Source organism: Dromiciops gliroides, chromosome 1 (assembly GCF_019393635.1).
Source record: "Dromiciops gliroides isolate mDroGli1 chromosome 1, mDroGli1.pri, whole genome shotgun sequence".
NCBI classification, from domain to species: Eukaryota; Metazoa; Chordata; class Mammalia; order Microbiotheria; family Microbiotheriidae; genus Dromiciops; species Dromiciops gliroides.
Window position 1 is genome coordinate 6273930 of NC_057861.1, and position 17276 is coordinate 6291205.

Sequence of the window (17276 nt, forward strand, 5' to 3'; positions counted from 1 at the left end):
TGGGACCGTGAGCCTGCGCCCATGAAGGACAGGGCTTTGTTGGCCCTAGAGCCTCACACACCTATGAGAAACCTACAAGAAGTCGGCGCACCATCTTCAGCCTCTTCCTTCTCTACTCTGTGGTTTCCCCAGTGACTGGGGAAAGACACAGGACCAGGACCTTCGGGAAGGTGGGGGTGGGGTCTAGGGGGGTGAAGGATCAGCTGGTGATTCATGAATGTGGGGTCACCTCAGTCTGCCTTTCCTCGGGCCCTTGTTGGACCAGCCTAAGAAGGACATCATGTAGGAGACCAAGGAATAGGCTTAGTTGGGCTCTCAGGGAACTAATGGGGGGGGGGGAAGGTGGGGCGGGGCATAAGACCCCCCCCCACGAATCTAAGGAAGACAGTGCTGTGTAGTAGGAAGAGCACCAGACCTTGGGCAACTCTTCCTTTCCTGGGTCTCAGTTTCCCCATCTGCAAATATCCAAACAGATGTGATTTCAACAATGTTGGTGTTCCTTCTGATGATATGAATGATGCCCCTTATGCCTCCCCACTCTGCAGCTCTTACCCGTGGTCTCCCCACAGTTCACCAACAAGAGTCTCTGCCTTCACCATGTGGCCAGCCCGTCTCTTTTGTTTTACAGGGCTTCTCCCTCATCTTTGTTGTGAGTCCTCCTCATGCCCTCCCACTGCCAGGGCCTCCCCATTGCCCTCAGGGGGACCCCCAGGGACCACGGTGGTCTCCTGATCTCCAGTCTGACTCTTGGCCCCACTCATGGTCTATCATCTGGGTGCCCAGAGGAAGCTATAAATGGCTCCACTCCATCAGGGGATGGCCAGGACGCACATGCTGAAGGACAAGCCCAAAGCCTGCCCGTCCAGCTGCCAACTGCCTTCTAGGTAATGGGCCTATATTTTTTCTGGGCAGGTGGTCGTGCATCTCATGTCGGGGGCTCTTCAGGGCTCGATGGAGTCTGAACAGTGTTATCTGCAGCCAGGAATATCCCAAGGGAAGGGATCCCTCCTCAGTGTGGGCACTGTGATGGATCCCTCCCCAATGGACATGAACCCTGCTGGTGCCTCTAGGTCTCCCCTTGCTATACCTGGCTCGTATATATTCAAAAGGGTCAGTGATGTCCCAGCTCAGGATCCCTCCCCTTCCCCACTGTGACACACATTATGGCCCCATGCATTTTGCACCAGGGGGCAGACGTGGGGCCTCCCTGATGGAGTGGAGCCATTTATAGCTTCCTCTGGGCACTGGGAGGCTGCCCCTGGAGCTGGATAGCTGTTCATCTGCCATGCCAGGGTGGTCTCAGCCTTCGGCCACTGCCATCCTCCCCTTTCTCCCCTCCTCTGAGTGCTGTAGGTTTTGTTGCTGACCCAGGATTCTGCGGTAACGGCACAGTGGAAAGAGCACTGGATTTGAAAGAGGTGGGTCTGAATCTAGGTCCTGTGTCACCTTGGGTGAGTTACTTCTCTCCAGTCTCATTTTTTGTCAGAACTAGGGACTTGGGCCAGATAATGGAGGCATCTCAGAGTTGGCGGGGCCTTGGATGGGTTCTTCCCTTTAGCATCTCTGAGCTTACATCCAACCTCTGCTTGGAGACCTCTGGTGACAGGGAATTCGATAGGTTTGGAGGTGCTCGGGTCCCTTGGGGACCTTTCCCTTACTGCCCTTCAGGGGTTTTGCTGCTCCTTGGTCTGAAGTTTAACCCCCTTTCTCTACAGCCAGTGAATGCTGTCCATCTCACAGGGTGCGTTCAGGTCTCTATCTCTTGGAGCCCTTCAGTGATCCCATGATGGGGAAAGGAGATCATGTCTCTGCAGGCAGAGGAGGATACTGATGTTCAGAAAAGCCAGGGAGCGTGACCAGCTTCACACAGTGGGTTTTTGGCTTCCTGGGGCCCAGGCTCAGGGCTTCTCTTCACTTTGTGGCTCTTGTGCTAACAGTATAGAGCTTTCTGGGGTGCCCCGGGGACCCCTTCCAAGAGCAAGAAACTGGCTCTGTGCTGAGGAGCAAACTGGACCCTGGGAGGCCTTTGCTTTTCAAAGTAGCCCTTGGGGGGCAGCTAGATGGCCCAGTGGATAAACACCGGCCCTGGATTCAGGAGTACCTGAGTTCAAATCCGGCCTCAGACACTTACTAGCTGTATGACCCTGGGCAAGTCACTTAACCCCAATTGCCTCACCAAAAAAAACCCACAAAACACCAAAGTAGCCCTTGAATCCCAAACAGCCAGAGCCCAATTCAAACTGGGGTCCCATTCCCTGCCTGGCCCTTTTCACTTATGTGGGTCGAGGTATGCCCTGAGCTATGCTGTTGAAGGCCACACTTCTAAGCCATGGTATTAACTCGGCAACAATCTTGCTTTTCCAAAGGATTCATCCCAGGATCCCTCTAATTGGTGAGCTCCCACCAGACACTAGAAGCACAAAGACATTACTCAAAGTTGGCACCGTATCTTTATCAGGCACCAGTGACTCAAGGATCTGTGATTTCCTCTACACAGACACCTGATAGCACAATCTGCTGCCTGAACTTGTGGTGACGAGCCTTTCTGTGCTTAGCAAGACGGGCCCTTATAGTGACCTCGCTGGCTGTTGGCCTCATACTTGAAGCTTTTCCAGCTTGGAAATAGCTGCCACATTAGTTAGGAGGGAGCACAAAAAGACCTCTGCAGGCTGGAGGGACATGAGGAATTTAATAGGTATAAATGTAAAATCTTATATTTGGGTTCAAAAAGTCAACTTCCAAAGCACTGGATGAGGGAGCTGTGTGTAACAGCACTCTATGTGAACAGGGTCTGGAGGAGAGTGAGTCAACAATGAGATGATAAAGCAAAGGAAATAAAAAGCTCCAACACCTAATTTGAATTGATGTTTCCTTGAGAGGCAGAGCCTCTAGAACTAGGAGGTGATCATTCCACCACTCTGGTCTGATCAGCCTTGGTCACACTACTTTCTTTTCCTTTTTTTCCCCCCCCCCCAGTGAGGCAATTGGGGTTAAGTGACTTGCCCAGGGTCACACAGCTAGTAAGTGTTAAGTGACTTCAGGGCCAGTGCTCTATCCACTGCGCCACCTAGCTGCCCCCTGGTCACATTACTTTCAACAGGCATTGATCAAGCAGCCTACTATGTGCAGTGATGCGATCCCGGCCTTTGGACACCACATTCTGGGAAGAACACCGACTGGAGTGCCCAGGGGATGGCAGGCAGGGTGAGCAGACGGACTTTGAGACCATTGGGGTACAGGAGGAGAGAAGATTTCGAGGGGCCTGGACAGCTAGACTTTGGAGTCAGGAAGATGAGTTGGAATCAGGCCACAGACACAAGCTGTGTCATCCTGGACAACACTCCCGTTTCAGTTTCCTTGTCTGCAGAATGGGGATGATGGTAGTGCCCACCTCCGGGGCGTGTTGTGAGGATCAAGTGAAATGACATGTCAGTCATTTTGTAAAACTTTGGAGACACACAGAGCTGCTGGCTGGGGGACAGCCACTTCTGCCCCTGCCCAGAGGCCTGCATAGCTGTGGAAGTCCTGGGGTGGAAGTTGTGGAGACAGACTTGGGCTGGACGTCAGGAGCACTTTCCCCAAATGCAGAGCCGCTACAGGAAGGAGTGACGTTCACTTGTAAATTCTTTGAGGGCAGGCTCTATTTGGCTTGTTATATTGCCAGTGCCTAGCACAGGGCTAGAGGAGTCATTTATTCTTTCAGTAAACATTTACTAAGCACCTCTTCGGTGCTTAAGAGCTAGAAAAGAAGCAGAAAACAGTCCCTGCCCTCAGAGAGTTTATAATCCAATGGGGGGGGGGCAACATGCAAATAAATAGAAAGCAAGCTCAATAGAAGAGAAATGGTTGGTTGGTTGTCCTTTGTTCTCAAGGAGGATGTTACTATGTTGGGGTCAAGGTGCAGTGTCCAACTGTGACTGATCAAACTAATAGAAGCTCGGAAGGTTCCGCCACAGGTTGGGCATTGAGAGTCGATATAGGAAATCGTTAACAGAGAGAAGGCACGGGGATGAAGAGGAGTCGGGAAGTCTTCTGGAGAAGGTGGGATTTCAGTTGGGACTTAAAGGAAGCCTGGGAGGTCAATGGAGGGAGTAGAGCGGGAGGGTGTACTAAGAATGGGGGGGCGGGCAGCCAGGGAGACTGGGGGGATTGTTTATGGATTAGTATTTAGTAGACACGATAAGCACCTGGGAGATGATTGAGAAGTGCTTGTTGATTGACTGAAAAGCTTTTTGGGTGACTGAAAGGTTGGGCAGTCTTTTGTGCCAGATAGGCTGTCAGTGAGATTTTTGATTTCCTGAGATTCTGTGACTTTGGTAGGACTGGCGGAGCCTGTACAAAGCCTTCAAGAGCCCAGTGTCACTTCAAGGTGCAGTAAGGCACCTGAGAAGATTCTAGTAGGGCTTTCAAGCACATCTGCCTATAACTCCCATTTCTAGAAAGCATGATGAGTTTGAAGGCCTGGCACAGAGCTTGGCACAAAGTACTTGCTTAAAAATGCTTTTACATTCATTGATCTGTCCACCCACCCACCCACCCATCCATCCATCTACCCACTTACCCAATCCACCCATCCATCCTTCCATGCATCCACCCATCCACCCGTCCATTCATCCGTCTATCCACCCGTACATCCACCCATCTGCCCATCCGTCCATCCGTCCGTCCATCTGTCCATGCATCCGACCGTTCATCCATCCAGATAGGAATCTGGCCGTCGGTGGGACGCCCTGGGCTGAGATCTCCCCTGAAGGCTTAGATTCCTTGGCCTCTCTGGGCTTCCCTTAGTTCCCCGGGGAAATGACCGGGTGTCCCCCGAAGCCCCCAGGGTCCAATAATGTCCCCATTTCACAGATGAGGAAAAGGAAGCTCCGTGTGGGGATGTGATGTAGCGGAGCCCCTGCCCCCCCATCAGACGCCAGGCCCATGGCGTCTCCCACGGGAGGCGCTGGGCTGGCCTAGGGCTTGGGGCGCTGCGGGGGGCATCTCACCCGCTGAACATCCCTCTGTACAGGCTGACAGCTTCAATCTCGGCTCCCGAGGCCCCGCCCACCCGCCTCGGTCCCGCCCACCCGCCTCGGTCCCGCCCACCCCGGGCTCCGCTCCCCCGCCCAATCCGTCTCTGTTCCAGGCAGGGTCGTACCACTCTGAATGGAAGGGGGGAGCCTCCCGCTTCTGCTTTCCCTTCTCTTCCTCAGCGGCCGCGCTCGGGGGGCCGCTGCGACTCTCACCAGACAGTTGGGTTCTGCTGCGCCTCGGCGGCCGCTGCCCCTCCTAGCGGGCCGCCCATGGTGCCCGCGGCCCGACCGAGCTCCCCTTAGCCTCCCCAGCCCGGCCAAAATGCCTTTCCCCTGGATGCAGATGAGCACCTGGGGCCCCGCCCCCGGCCGGCGCCGCGCGTGCCGATTGGCTCGGGGCGGAGGCGGGGCCGGGAGGCGGCTTGTTGTGAGCGGAGCGGGATGGCCGCCATCTTGTGCGGCGCCCGAGCCCGAGCCCGAACCTGAGCTCGAGCCTGATCACTAGGCGTGCGGCCTCTGAGCGAGGGAGCGCGGGCCCAGGTCCCGGAGGCGCGGGAGCGGGAGCGGCCGACCCCCACCCACCGCCCCGCACCGCCCCGCAGCCCCTCCCCGGACCGCGGCACAGCCCGTGTAGAGCGGAGCGCTCCGGGGTCCGGCGGGGGCCCGCGCCGCCCGCGGAGGATGAACGGAGGATAAATGGTGCCCCAGGCGGACAGCGGCGCCTTCGTGCTCCTCTTCCTGCTGGTGCTCACCGGCACCGAGCCGCTGCGCCCAGGTGAGGACTGAGGACGAGACCGAGGGCCCCACGGGCCCCGGCCAGGGCCGGGGGGCCTGGGGCCGAGGGGCGGGGCCTGAGCGTGAAGGAGGGGAACCTGAGTCTGGGGGCGGGGCCTGAGTCTGGGGGCGGGGCTTGAGCGTGAAGGAAGGGAACCTGGCCCACAGGGGGCGGGGCCTGAGCCTGAAGGAAGGGAACCTGAGCTCGAGAGGTGTGGTCTGAGCCTGGGGGGCGGGGCCTGGGCCTGGAGCTGTCCCCCTTGAGGGTGCCCTGGAGGCCCCTGCGCCTACACTGAGTGTGACCCAGAGTAAACCGTGACCCCAAAGCGAGTAGAAACAGGTTCCTACATTGGGCTGATTTGTTTTTCCCGGCATTTTGCAGAGTCGGTAAACATTGATTAAACGCCTGCTGTGTGCCGGGCACTGTGCCAAGCAGTGGGGAATGCAAAGAAAGGCCACGCCCAGCCCCTGCCCCCTGGAGCCCCTGGTTCCCCCCCTCCATGTTTTGTTTCCTTTCTTTGGCCTCCGCCCAGGCCCGGTACACAGGAGGCACTTAATAAATGTGGGATGACCTGACTTCCAGCCCTCATGGGTGCTTCCCCTGCCCCAAAGTTGCCCATGGTTCTAAGTGCCCCTCACTCATTGCCCTCGGTCTTTTCCCAGGGACCCAGCCCTGATTTGGTTTCCCCTTCCTCTGGCCCAGGATGGGGGGTCACGGGAGACCAGCTCCCAAGCCTGCTGACCACTCGGCCATTTCTTCTGCCGCCATTTCCTTTTGGTTGCCGGAGGCGCTTCGTGCTTTACCCTCTGATTTTATGTTCTCAGAAGGAACGCAGTGGAAGCCCCCTTGGCAACAGCATGCCCAACAGCCAAGCCAGCTTTCTGAGGGTTCTCTTAATGCAGTGCCTGGCATGGGACGGGGTTCTTCCTGAACGCTTGCTGACTGACTCCTAGATTGACCCCTGAGGGGATGGGCAACAGTCAGTGAGAGTCATCCAGCAGGAGAAGGGCTGCTTTGCTCACTCTGAATGTTCCCTGTTCCTGGGTCCTGGATACAACAGGGACTTCTGCATGTCCCCTCCCGGGCAGAGGGGCCGGGCTCCAAATCCCCATGCCAGTGCTTGGGAGGGACCCCCGTTGTCGGTGTGTCAGGGCTTCCCCTTGGGACACTTGGACTTTTCCCTTCAGTGAAGCTGAGTTCCTTGTGCTTGTTCCCCCCCTCCCCCCATTCCAGAGCACCTACTGTTTGCCTGTGCCTGGGAGACCACCCACCAAGGCTTTCCTTCTGTCCCTGAGGGTGTGTGATTCTGTCATTGGGGGCAGGGAGCCTCTCTTTGACTCATTCATCCCTCTCGGGCCAGTATAGGGGCGAGCCGCTCCAAAGTGAGGCTCCACATTTGGACGGTGCATAGATGTGTGTGTCTTCTCTCGGGGCCTACCTGAAGAACAACCTTCCTGAGTGTGCCCTCTGTTGGCACAGCTGAGAAGCCGGGATTGGCACTTGTCTGCCATGGGATGGAGGGAGGCTTGTACCCAGATGAGTAGGGCTGTGAGAGCAGTGTGGGGGTGGGGGTGGGGCGAAGTGATGGCCAAGTAAGGGAGGGCCCTTCTAGCCTTCCATTTCTCCAAGGGATCCCTTCTGCTGGGAGGAGGAGGACAGGAACCAGGGGCTGGGAACTAGGGGCTGGGACCTGGGGTGGGGGACCAGGGGCTGGGGGAAACAGCATTTGCACAAGGTCTTCTGAAGAAGCTGGGGTTAGAGAATCGGAAAAGGGAGGTGTTGGCGTCCAATTGGGAGGTGTCTCTTCAGTGGAGTACCTGGGGGGGGAGGGGAATTCAGAGACAGCAAGCTGAAATCCCTGCTCCACAAGTGAGCGTTCTTGGGTGTCTGCCGATTGTTTGTGAGATCTCAGCAAACTTTGGACTGTGTGGCAATGGATACATGGCATAAGGGAGACTCCTTCCTTTGTCTTTGGGAAAATGCGATTTAATCTATCGGTGTGCATTTATTAGGCACCTCTGTATGCCCAGTAACACTTTGCATTTCTCTCCTAGCACTTCATAGACTGTTTTTGCCTTGGATTAGAGTCATCCAGGCATTTGTCCTTTCACTCCCAATTGACTGGAAGCTCTTTGAGGGCAGGGACTGGGTTGTACCCCTGCTGTGCCTCTCCAAGTGGCTCGATGTAAGTAGGTGCTCGGGTGACTCTTTGGTGACCTGGGCTGCTGACTTCAGGATGGGCTGGTTTGATTTCTGGAATAGACTCTCTTCATTTTCGTAAATGAGCATTGCTTTCAGGATGTGCTGTCTGAGAGATGGCTTTTGTCTCTCATTTCTGCTCTGTGTACCAGTCTTCAAGCTTTGGGCTCCTGCCTGCCACTGAGGTCCTTCCAGGAGCAAGGCCGGCGGCATGCCAGGGGCCATGCTTCTGCTTTTGTAGGGCTTTACTCCTTGGGTTCTGACATTAGTCACAGCCCAGATTTCACCACAGCTCCCTAGAGCACATGGTTCGTGCCTGTGGGACTCTGGGGGCTGGGCACTGTTCAAGTGGGGAAGCTTCATCTGGATGAATTAGTGGGCCTTGTGCCTTGGCCTACATGACCAAAACTTTACAGTTCACGGAAAAGGTTGTATCCGAATTTGGCAGTTTCTGTACGAGCGGCCATGACATCTGCCTCCGTACAGTGAGTTCTCGATGATTTTCACAGCTTACTAGCGAATGAAGGTGTCCCAAGGATGAGGGCATTTGTCTTTTTCTGGGACAAGTTTCTTGAAGTGGCGGGGCTCTCACAAGGCCTTTCACTAAAGCTGCCTCAGTCAGGAGACGTGGAACTGGAGCCCAGAAAGCCCAGGTGACCCCTGCTTCCTCTTCCTGCTGCTCTGCTCCCTTGTCATTACCTGTATGGGTGCTGCCAGTAGTCTTCCATTAGGCCCCCTCTCCCTGCTCCCATCTGCCCTCTGTACAGAGCTAGGCACACTTCTATGTTTCAAACTGTTCGGTGATTCCCAGGGAAAGTTCTTTAGATTCGTTAAAAAATTTTAAAATAGTAAAAAAAATGGTCTGTTGAGGCTCTTCAAAACAAAACAAAGCAAAACATGGCCGTCACTTCCAGTGACTGTGAACAGCCCCTCACAATAGAGAAGTAGAGCTGAGCAACACGTTGGCCCTGCCTGAGGAGGGCTGCTCCATTCCTCACCTGTAGTCTCCCACTTCCCCACCCAGAGGTAAGATATATGCCTCCCTGTCGGTCCATTGAAGTCATCATTGGTCATTGCAGTAATCAGAATGTTGATGTCTTCAGGGTTGTTTTCCTTTGAGTTATTGTGGTCCCTCATTTCCTCCTCCTCCCCATGTTTCCCTGGATTCTTCCCATTTGCTATTTCTTTGTTGTTGTTGTTTGTTTGTTTTTGTGTGGCGCAATGAGGGTTAAGTGACTTGCCCAGGGTCACACAGCTAGTGTCAAGTGTCTGAGGCTGGATTTGAACTCAGGTCCTCCTGACTCCAGGGCCGGTGCTCTACGCACTGCACCATCTAGCTGTCCTCCCATTTGTTACCTCTAATGCTGTAGGAATCCTATTCCTGAACCACACTTTGTCTAAACATTCTCTACTCAGTGGTTCAGGGTCACGACCCTGGTGTCATTTTGGTCATCTTTGATGACGAAGGACAAGAACCAAGCAAGCCAAGCCATTCCTTCCTTTGTAGTCACTCAGAGAAGGCCGCTCTATCTAACTCTATGTATTTGAGGCCTTTCCTTCTGACTCTGACCGCCAAAGAGACTTTTCCGGTATCATTCCAAACTGGCTCCGCCAGCCAGTTCATGAGCGCGCCTCTCAAACATTGGCTGTCTGCATCTCTGCTGAGCTTATGGCTCGGGGGCCGCCTGGTTGGCAGCACTCATGTTGGCCCCTTTGTGTACCCGCGTTCCAATTAGACTTGACTCTGTGCTATGCTGTCACCCCGAAATACTGCCATTCGCCTCGGCATTGGGCACACCCACAGTCACTGGAATGGAATTTCCTTGAGGGCATGGACTGGATTACTTTTCAAATGATTGATTTTGATTCAATTATGAATAGATGTGTTTTTTGCACCACTTGAATTTTCTGGTGTATCCCTTCCCCTCCTTACATCTCCCTTCTCCAGCTAGCTCAGTGTTTTAGGGAGCCTAGAAAAAAAAAGCAAGGCGCAGGACAGACTGACGTGGCAGCTGAGTCTGATGGCAGACGCACTGTTTCCCACTCAGCCTGTCTGGATTGCGTCCCTTGTGCCAAGCCCAGTACCTTGAGCACAGGGCGTAAAGCATGTGTAAATTGAGTTGAATGCTAGGATTGTGGTGGGTTGGGTTTCCTAGGAAAGACTCGGAGGTGATGGGCCATGAAGTGTCTTTTTTTTTAAAATGGTTTTATTTTAAATTTTTTCTCCAATTACATGTAAAGGTATTTTTTTGAGTTCCCAATTTCTCTCCCTTCTTCCCTTCCCTTCCCGTTCCGAGGCCAGCTAGCAGTTTGATATAGGTTATACATTACCATCGTGTTAGACAGACTTTCACATTAGTCATGTTGTGAGAGAATAATCAGAACAACAGGGACAAAATGCAAGAAAGAATAAACAAGAACAATAACAAAAAAAGCAACAACAAAAGTGAAAATAGTCTGCTTCAGTCTGCATTCAGACCCCACAGTTCTCTCTCTGGACGTGGAGAGCACTTTCCATCACGCACCCTTTGGCATTGTCTTGGACCATTGTATTGCTGAGAAGAGCTGAGTATCACAGTGGATCATCACACCGTATGGGTCTTGAAGGGAAGGCAGGATCTGGAGAGCGATTGGAGAAGTTTTTCTTTCCTCTGGAATTTGTTTTCCTTTGAGGAGGAGTATAAGCCACAGTGGAGTTGATAAGAGGGCTGGGACCTTTGCAGAAAGGCCTGGGCCCGTGTGGGAATCCTGCTCTGGCCCTAACTTAGTGCCTCCCCTGGGCAAGTCACCGTCCCTCCATCCCTCAGTGGCCTCATCTGTAAGGTAAGAATCCCTAATAATGGCTGGCATTTCTATGGTGGCAGGCCTGGTGCTATGTGCTTTACAATTACGATCCCTCGGGGTTAGGGTTAGATGAAAACCTTAAGGCGTCAGTAGGTGTTGACTATAAGACTTGCCTTCAGTGACCCAAGTGTCCTTTTGCATATGATGCTGAGATGGCTTATTGGAGGCAGCGCCACAAGGCGGCCTTTTCACCCAGGCCGCTCACATCGGGCGATGGTGCTGCTCAGCCCTTCGTCAGGCGGGGCCTGTTGTCACCAGCGGGTGTTACGTGCGCTTTCACACACCTGTGTCCAGGATGTCGGTTTCTCTTTAAATGAGGTCAGCTGCCCCAGGGAGGAGCCTTCATCTTTCTCCCTTTGCCCTTTGGTCTCTTAAAACAATTCATTTTACTGTTTTAGCCCCGTCTATAAAGTGCCAGTTGCCTTTCCATGTTTAGCGCGGTCATCTAAGACTGGGCTCGTTATTTTAACGCTGAAGAAGCCAGGGCCCAGAGAGGCTAAGTGATTTGCCCAGCATCTCCTGGGGTGTGGGGTGCCTGCCATGCCGCCCCCCCCTACTGGCCTTGGAGTTTAGCGAGTGAGCTGGTGCTAGCCCTGAGCCCTGGGTAATTTTGCTCGCAGGCACTTTCCCTCCCAGGGTGCTTGGGAGCCCTCCAGTGCGATGGAGCACTGTAAAACCCACCAGCAGAGAGGAAAGGCAGCAGTACAAATTTAGGTGCTTCTAAGGAGAGGACAATTTCACTTTTTTTTTTTTTTGTAGGGCAATGAGGGTTAAGTGACTTGCTCAGGGTCACACAGCTAGTAAGTGTTAAGTGTCTGAGGCCGGATTTGAACTCAGGTCCTTCTGAATCTGGGGCTGGTGCTTTATCCACTGCACCATCTAGCTGCCCTGACAATTTCACTTTTTAAGTAGATATTTGGATGAAAAGAAAGAGGCTCTGTTCAACCACATTTCCCCAGTGTTCCCAGAGCAGCGATTTAGGTAGGTCTTGGCTTATCCTTCTCAGGCTTTGCTGGAGCAAGCAAGCTCAGGCACCCATTGGGTGGGCGAGGATCCGAGCTGGGAAGATGAGCAGATGGCAGCAGCCAGCCCCCAGCTGAGTAGTATAGGGTATTCTGGTTCCATTGTCCCCCGGCCCAAAGGGATAGGGCATGCAGGGTTCCATACCAATTGTCCTTCCTCTCCCCTGCAAAGAAGGGATGGAAGTGCTAAAACACCCTTTTACTGTCAGAGAAGTCTGCTTCCTTTAAGAGTTGACAGTAATTATACGCATCTCTATGACACTTGAAGGTATACAGAGGACCATGTTGGGTTTTGAAAATGCTATGGAGGCATTGTGTAAGAAGCCAAGTTGACATTTATTCTAGTAAAGGCACAAGTGGGGGTGGGGTGGGGAGGGGAGGACTCTGTCTTCTGACCTTGTTGATGGCACCTAAGTGCCTCCTCCCAGGTCTGGCACATGGGCTCTTTTTGGGGTGTGGCGAGATGTGGGTGGAGGATGGGATCCGATGGCTTAGAGACAGTGGGCTGGGGTAGGGACAGGTCCTAGCTCAGTGACTAGGAGGGGTTTGCGTGTGAAGCTGAGGCTGGACAGGGATTGCTCCTTCTCCTGTCTCATCACACAGTTCTTGACGTCAGGCCTGGTCTCTCAGTGAGCCTGCATCTCTGTCCTGTGCGGTCTGAGTTGGGATGCTCCTGTCATTTCTTTCTTTCTTTTTTTTTTTTTGCAGGGAAATGGGGGTTAAGTGACTTGCCCAGGGTCACACAGCTAGTTGAGTATCAAGTGTCTGAGGCTGGATTTGAACTCAGGTCCTCCTGAATCCAAGGCCAGTGCTTTATCCACTGTGCCACCTAGCTGCCCGCTCCTGTCATTTTTGCCTGAGACTCCTGTAAAATAAGACCCACCGTCATGGACAGGTCTTGTGCTTCTCACTGTGATAGGGAGAATATGTCCCCCAATGCTGAAGCGATTCAGCAGGAGAAAAGAGAAGGCATCGGTCCAGAGTTAGGGCCAATCCCCTGTGGGCAAGTTTTTAGAGTCTTTTATTTTATCATCTGGTCATCAGTCACTAAACATTTATGAAGTGCCTACTGTGTGCCAGGCCCTGTGCTGAGCACTGGGGATACAGAGAGGCAGAAGCACAGCCCTGCCCTCCAGAAGCTTCCTGTCTGCTGCAGGTGATGCCATAAGAGCAGTCTGCAAAGGCGGGGATGAGGAAGAAGGCACCTGGAGAGGCCCGAAGTGAGCGCAGCCAGGTGGGAGATGAAGAGATGTCTGAGGGTGGGCCTGGCCTGGCCCTTCTCACATCTACAGTAACAATTTAAAAAGAAATGACAACTCACCGGGCCAGTCCTTGGGTTTGTTAGGTTTTACTCCGGCCAAGGAGACAAAACTACGCTGTGAGTGTCCCAGCATTAAATGATCTCCTGCCTTGGGGAGCTTTGCCCATCCTGCTCTTTCACAAATAACAGCTCCTTTCTTTTCAGTTTACAACATGCTTTCCTTCTGACAACCCTGGGAGCAGGCCCTGCAAGAATCCCCCTTATCTTAGAGACGAGGAAGCCGAAGGTCCTTCAAGGAAAGTGCTTTGTCCACGGGTCCCGGGAGGGGGCGTGTTGGAAGGAGGTCTTGGGACCTCCTGCTTCTGAGGCCACTGCCCTTTGCATCATTTCATGGGCAAATGGATGGGTGATCTCATTGATCCGGGAGGACCCTGCCATGATTTAGGTCATGACCAGTCCAGGCTTGCCTGTCCAATGTCACTCTTGTTCAGATCCTCCAGAAAGTTTGTCACAGGGAATCCAGCCAACGTGCTGGAGGCCATTAATGGAAGAAGGCTCTGGCTGTCTACCACCTCTGGCTCTTGCCAGGTGACTAGTCCATCTTGTCTACAGTCATAAAATTCTCTGATGCCTTAACGTGCTTTGCCCGTGTCCTTTGGAGTTGCCTCCTGTTCACATCTACCTCGTGCCAAGCTTGCCATTGCCCCTCTCTAGGATCATCCTGTTGAATTGGTCAGAGGCAGTGAGCGTCCAGGTCTTGCTGGGAGCAGTGGAGAGGACCGGCTAATTCTCAACCCTTCCCTGGGCTTGTAAAGCCAGAGTGCTCCCTTAGAGAACTCAGTGACTCTTATGATGTTAGATAGTCTTCTGACTTTGTTTTCATTTTCCAGGCTAATGAAAATACTCTTGTGAGATACATTCCATTTATTCCCCAAATCTGTGCTCCTAATCTCATGTATCATGCTCCAGGGACAGAGCCTTTCTCTCCTCTTTGTCCCTCACTGGTAGGACGGAAACTTCTTCACTTCTTGGTCAGAAGGAGCTTAGGCAAAACCACCTGTGACCCAGTTGGGAGAAAAGCCTGGCACATCCGTCCATTCCTGTAACTTTTGTGCTCTCAGGAGTGCCCTCAGCAGGCTGGGTGGGTGGGCGGGCACCTGGAGAGGGAGGAGGCCGGGAAGGACAGAGCCAGCAGTGCAGGAAATGCCCACTTCTGGGAACACACCCGGGCTCTGCTGGTGGGTGGCCATATGCCTTTTTTTTTATAGAGACTCCATGATTTATATGTGAACACACTGGTCAATAAAGACACATTCCCAAGTGAAATCTCAGGTGGTTCTTTTTCCTAGTGCTCTCTGCTCAGCCCTGCCCATCGGGCATATGTGTTCTGTTATAAGGGCCAGGCTGACACGCAGAGCAGGCAGGAGTCAGCATTGGGCTCTGGAGCCCCACCTTGCCTGTGGCACCAAAGTCAGAGCTTTTCCCCAGAGAGCAGAGAGCTCTGGGACCCTCGTAGGCCGCTGTGAAATATCACGTGCTATGCGCACCGGGCCTAGGTGCTTCTGGTGTCTGAGGAGTCCCCAGGAGGAGACCCAGGTCCTTGGGCCTCTTTGAAGTGATAGCCAACATTGGGGTGGCACTTTTGGACTCTCAGAGTGCTTTCCCACAACAGTCCTGTGATGTGGGTTCTGCACGTACTATTTATCCCCATTTTATAAATGAGAAAGCAGGTTCAGAGAAGTGTTTTGCCCAAGGAAACACAGTTTTGTTTCAGACGCTAGTTTTAACTCCAAGTCCAGCATTCCTAGATGCTGATAGGAGGAGAGCCATTGGAAACTCTGGGGTGGGGAGAAAAAACGAGAAACCAGTAAGGACCGATTTCCAAGAACGTACCAGTAATGTCTAAGTGTGGAAAAGATAGGCCTTTGCTTGCCTTCGATGCTTGGGTCAGGAAAAGGGCATGCAGGCCCAGTGCGCTGTGCTTTGGCCCCGTCTGTCCCAGTTGTGGACACTCTCAGGCAAGCTCTCTAGGACTTGCATTCCAATGCCCTTTGAAACCTGGGTGCTGGACATTCTTCATCCCTCGGTCAGGCCAGGGAGCGGACTGCCCAGACTTGTTGGAGTCTGACCTTTTCTCTGAGGTTCTGTAGGGTCTTGGGGCTTGATGCTTTCAGCACAGTGTCACCCTCCTGGAGACTTTCCCCCACCCAGAAGATCCCTCCTGGATGTGGGCTTTGTGCTGGCTCCCCTCCGTCACTGTGGCCGATGTTTGATTATCAGAGGGCCACGGAATGGGCTGCTTTCCATCTTCCAGAGCATCTTGTGAGGCACTTGGCTATAAAAGATCTGCAAGGGAATTCCAGCCAATAAAATACTTAAAAAAAAAAAAATCAACCAGATGGGATCGCTAGTCTCTGTATCTCTTGGTTGATCACAGCATGGTAAAGCTATGCTCCCTCATTGAAGAGGCCTGTGTGTTCCCTGCTAGTGGCTTCCCCGAGCATGTGCCCAATTTGTGTATACTTTCTCATGTTGCTGCTGGTTCTAAGGTTCTCTGATTCCTTGAGCATGGATCAGCCTCTTCTGGTGCTTGGTGCTGGCAAAGACTGGCATGCACTTGTGGGCAAGATCTCACAACCTTGTCTTGGCGGTGGTTAGCCAAGATTCTAATCTCGTGAAGGAGTCTTGGGGCTCCCCTGAGCCATATTCCAGAATCCCAGGGTAGCAGAAGTTGGCACACAGCATTTTGTTCATTTTGTAAATTCTCCAGGGTACAATGTTGATGGAAATATTCTAGGTGTTGTGTTTGGCAATTTATTAGACAGCTCTGGATGACTGTGCTTAAGTGTGAGTCCCATCCCTTTCTAAAATAGCAATGATATACCTCGAAAGCAAGATTCCAGGCACACACGTTTGCAGAGCGGCACAGTGTGGGGCTCAAGCCCATGAGCTCTAATCTTAGCTCTTCTCCCAAGTCACTAGAAATGCAGGGATATTGAAGTCCTATTTTGACCTTTTGTAGAAAAGCTCCATTTTGTGTATTTTAATTTCGTGGTCATTTATTTAGCCTCTATGTGGGGCAAAGAGCTGTGTTGCTGTCTAGTGGAGGGCCCTGTCAAGATACTCAGACCTTGTCCCTGGGGGCATGGAGCTTAAAGTCAACTGGGGGAGAGGGGCTGCATGTGTGCTCGCACACACACACTCACAGACATGCAGACACACACACACACACACACACACACACACACACACCAGCAGCAGCAGCTATACAACAGCTAAAGTCCAGAAGGGAGCCTGGCAGAAGATTAGTGCAAAGTGAAGTATTAATTGTGTTCAGAGGAAAGAAAGAAAGACCATTATTGGTGTGGGGGAGTCAGTGAAAACTTCCCAGAGAAGGTGGCACTGGGGCATTTCAAAGGGCAGGGGTGAGCCATCTTCAGAGATGGGCCCCTCTCCCCCCATCCATCCTCTGATGGAGCTTCCTGATCCATGTGGATCTGGTTGTCCCTCTGCTCCAAACCTCGTAGGGACTCCTTTGTTGTCTATTGAATGAAGGTCCTCATTCCTTCTGCCGGGAGACTTTGGGGTCTGTGGGAAGAGAAAGAAGGGAATGCATTTGCATAAGAGACATGGGACATTCATTCTCTTGGTGATATGTACAAGGAATGGTCAGTAGTCCAGACTGGTCAGAGTGTAGGACCCTGGAAAAGAAGAGTGTGAGGCAGGACTGGAAATGGAGGCAGGGGCCTGGGTGGGGTGAACTACGGAGTTAAAGCCCCAAAGGTCCAAGGAGAGCATTTCTCTCTACACGGCAGCACAGAAGAAAGAGTCTCTGTGTAACTCTGAGTCTCCAGTTCAGGCTGATCCCTTTTTAAAGGGGCTTGATAAACTCTTCATGTTCCTTTCAAGACTGTCCTGCTTGTCTGTGCCTGCTCTTTAACCACAGTGTGACTTCGGACCCCTCAAGCCCTCAGTCTCCCAAGGCCATCGGCCCTGCACTGTCCACTTCCTTCTCTTTTCCCCATTTTCACCTTTTGGTAAACCAGCTCAGCTCTGCACCATCCTCAAGTCCTCGGCCCCCTTAACTGTTGACCGTTGGACTCTGCCAGGCCTCAGCCTTGGATCCTTCCCACCACCCTTTACCTTTGCTCCTACAC

The 17276-nt window shown here is 52.9% G+C and overlaps 1 protein-coding gene across 2 annotated transcripts in view; it reads left to right on the top strand.

Annotated features, from left to right (window-relative positions):
* The first annotated feature begins 5601 nt into the window (after nucleotides 1–5601).
* Nucleotides 5602–17276, top strand: part of DGCR2 (DiGeorge syndrome critical region gene 2) — a 109486-nt gene continuing 97811 nt past the window's right edge. For both annotated transcript variants that reach the window (XM_043981136.1, XM_043981140.1), the window contains exon 1: nucleotides 5602–5793. In XM_043981136.1, the coding sequence (XP_043837071.1) occupies nucleotides 5715–5793 (79 nt within the window). In that variant the 5' untranslated portion in view covers nucleotides 5602–5714. The remainder of the gene's footprint in view (nucleotides 5794–17276) is intronic.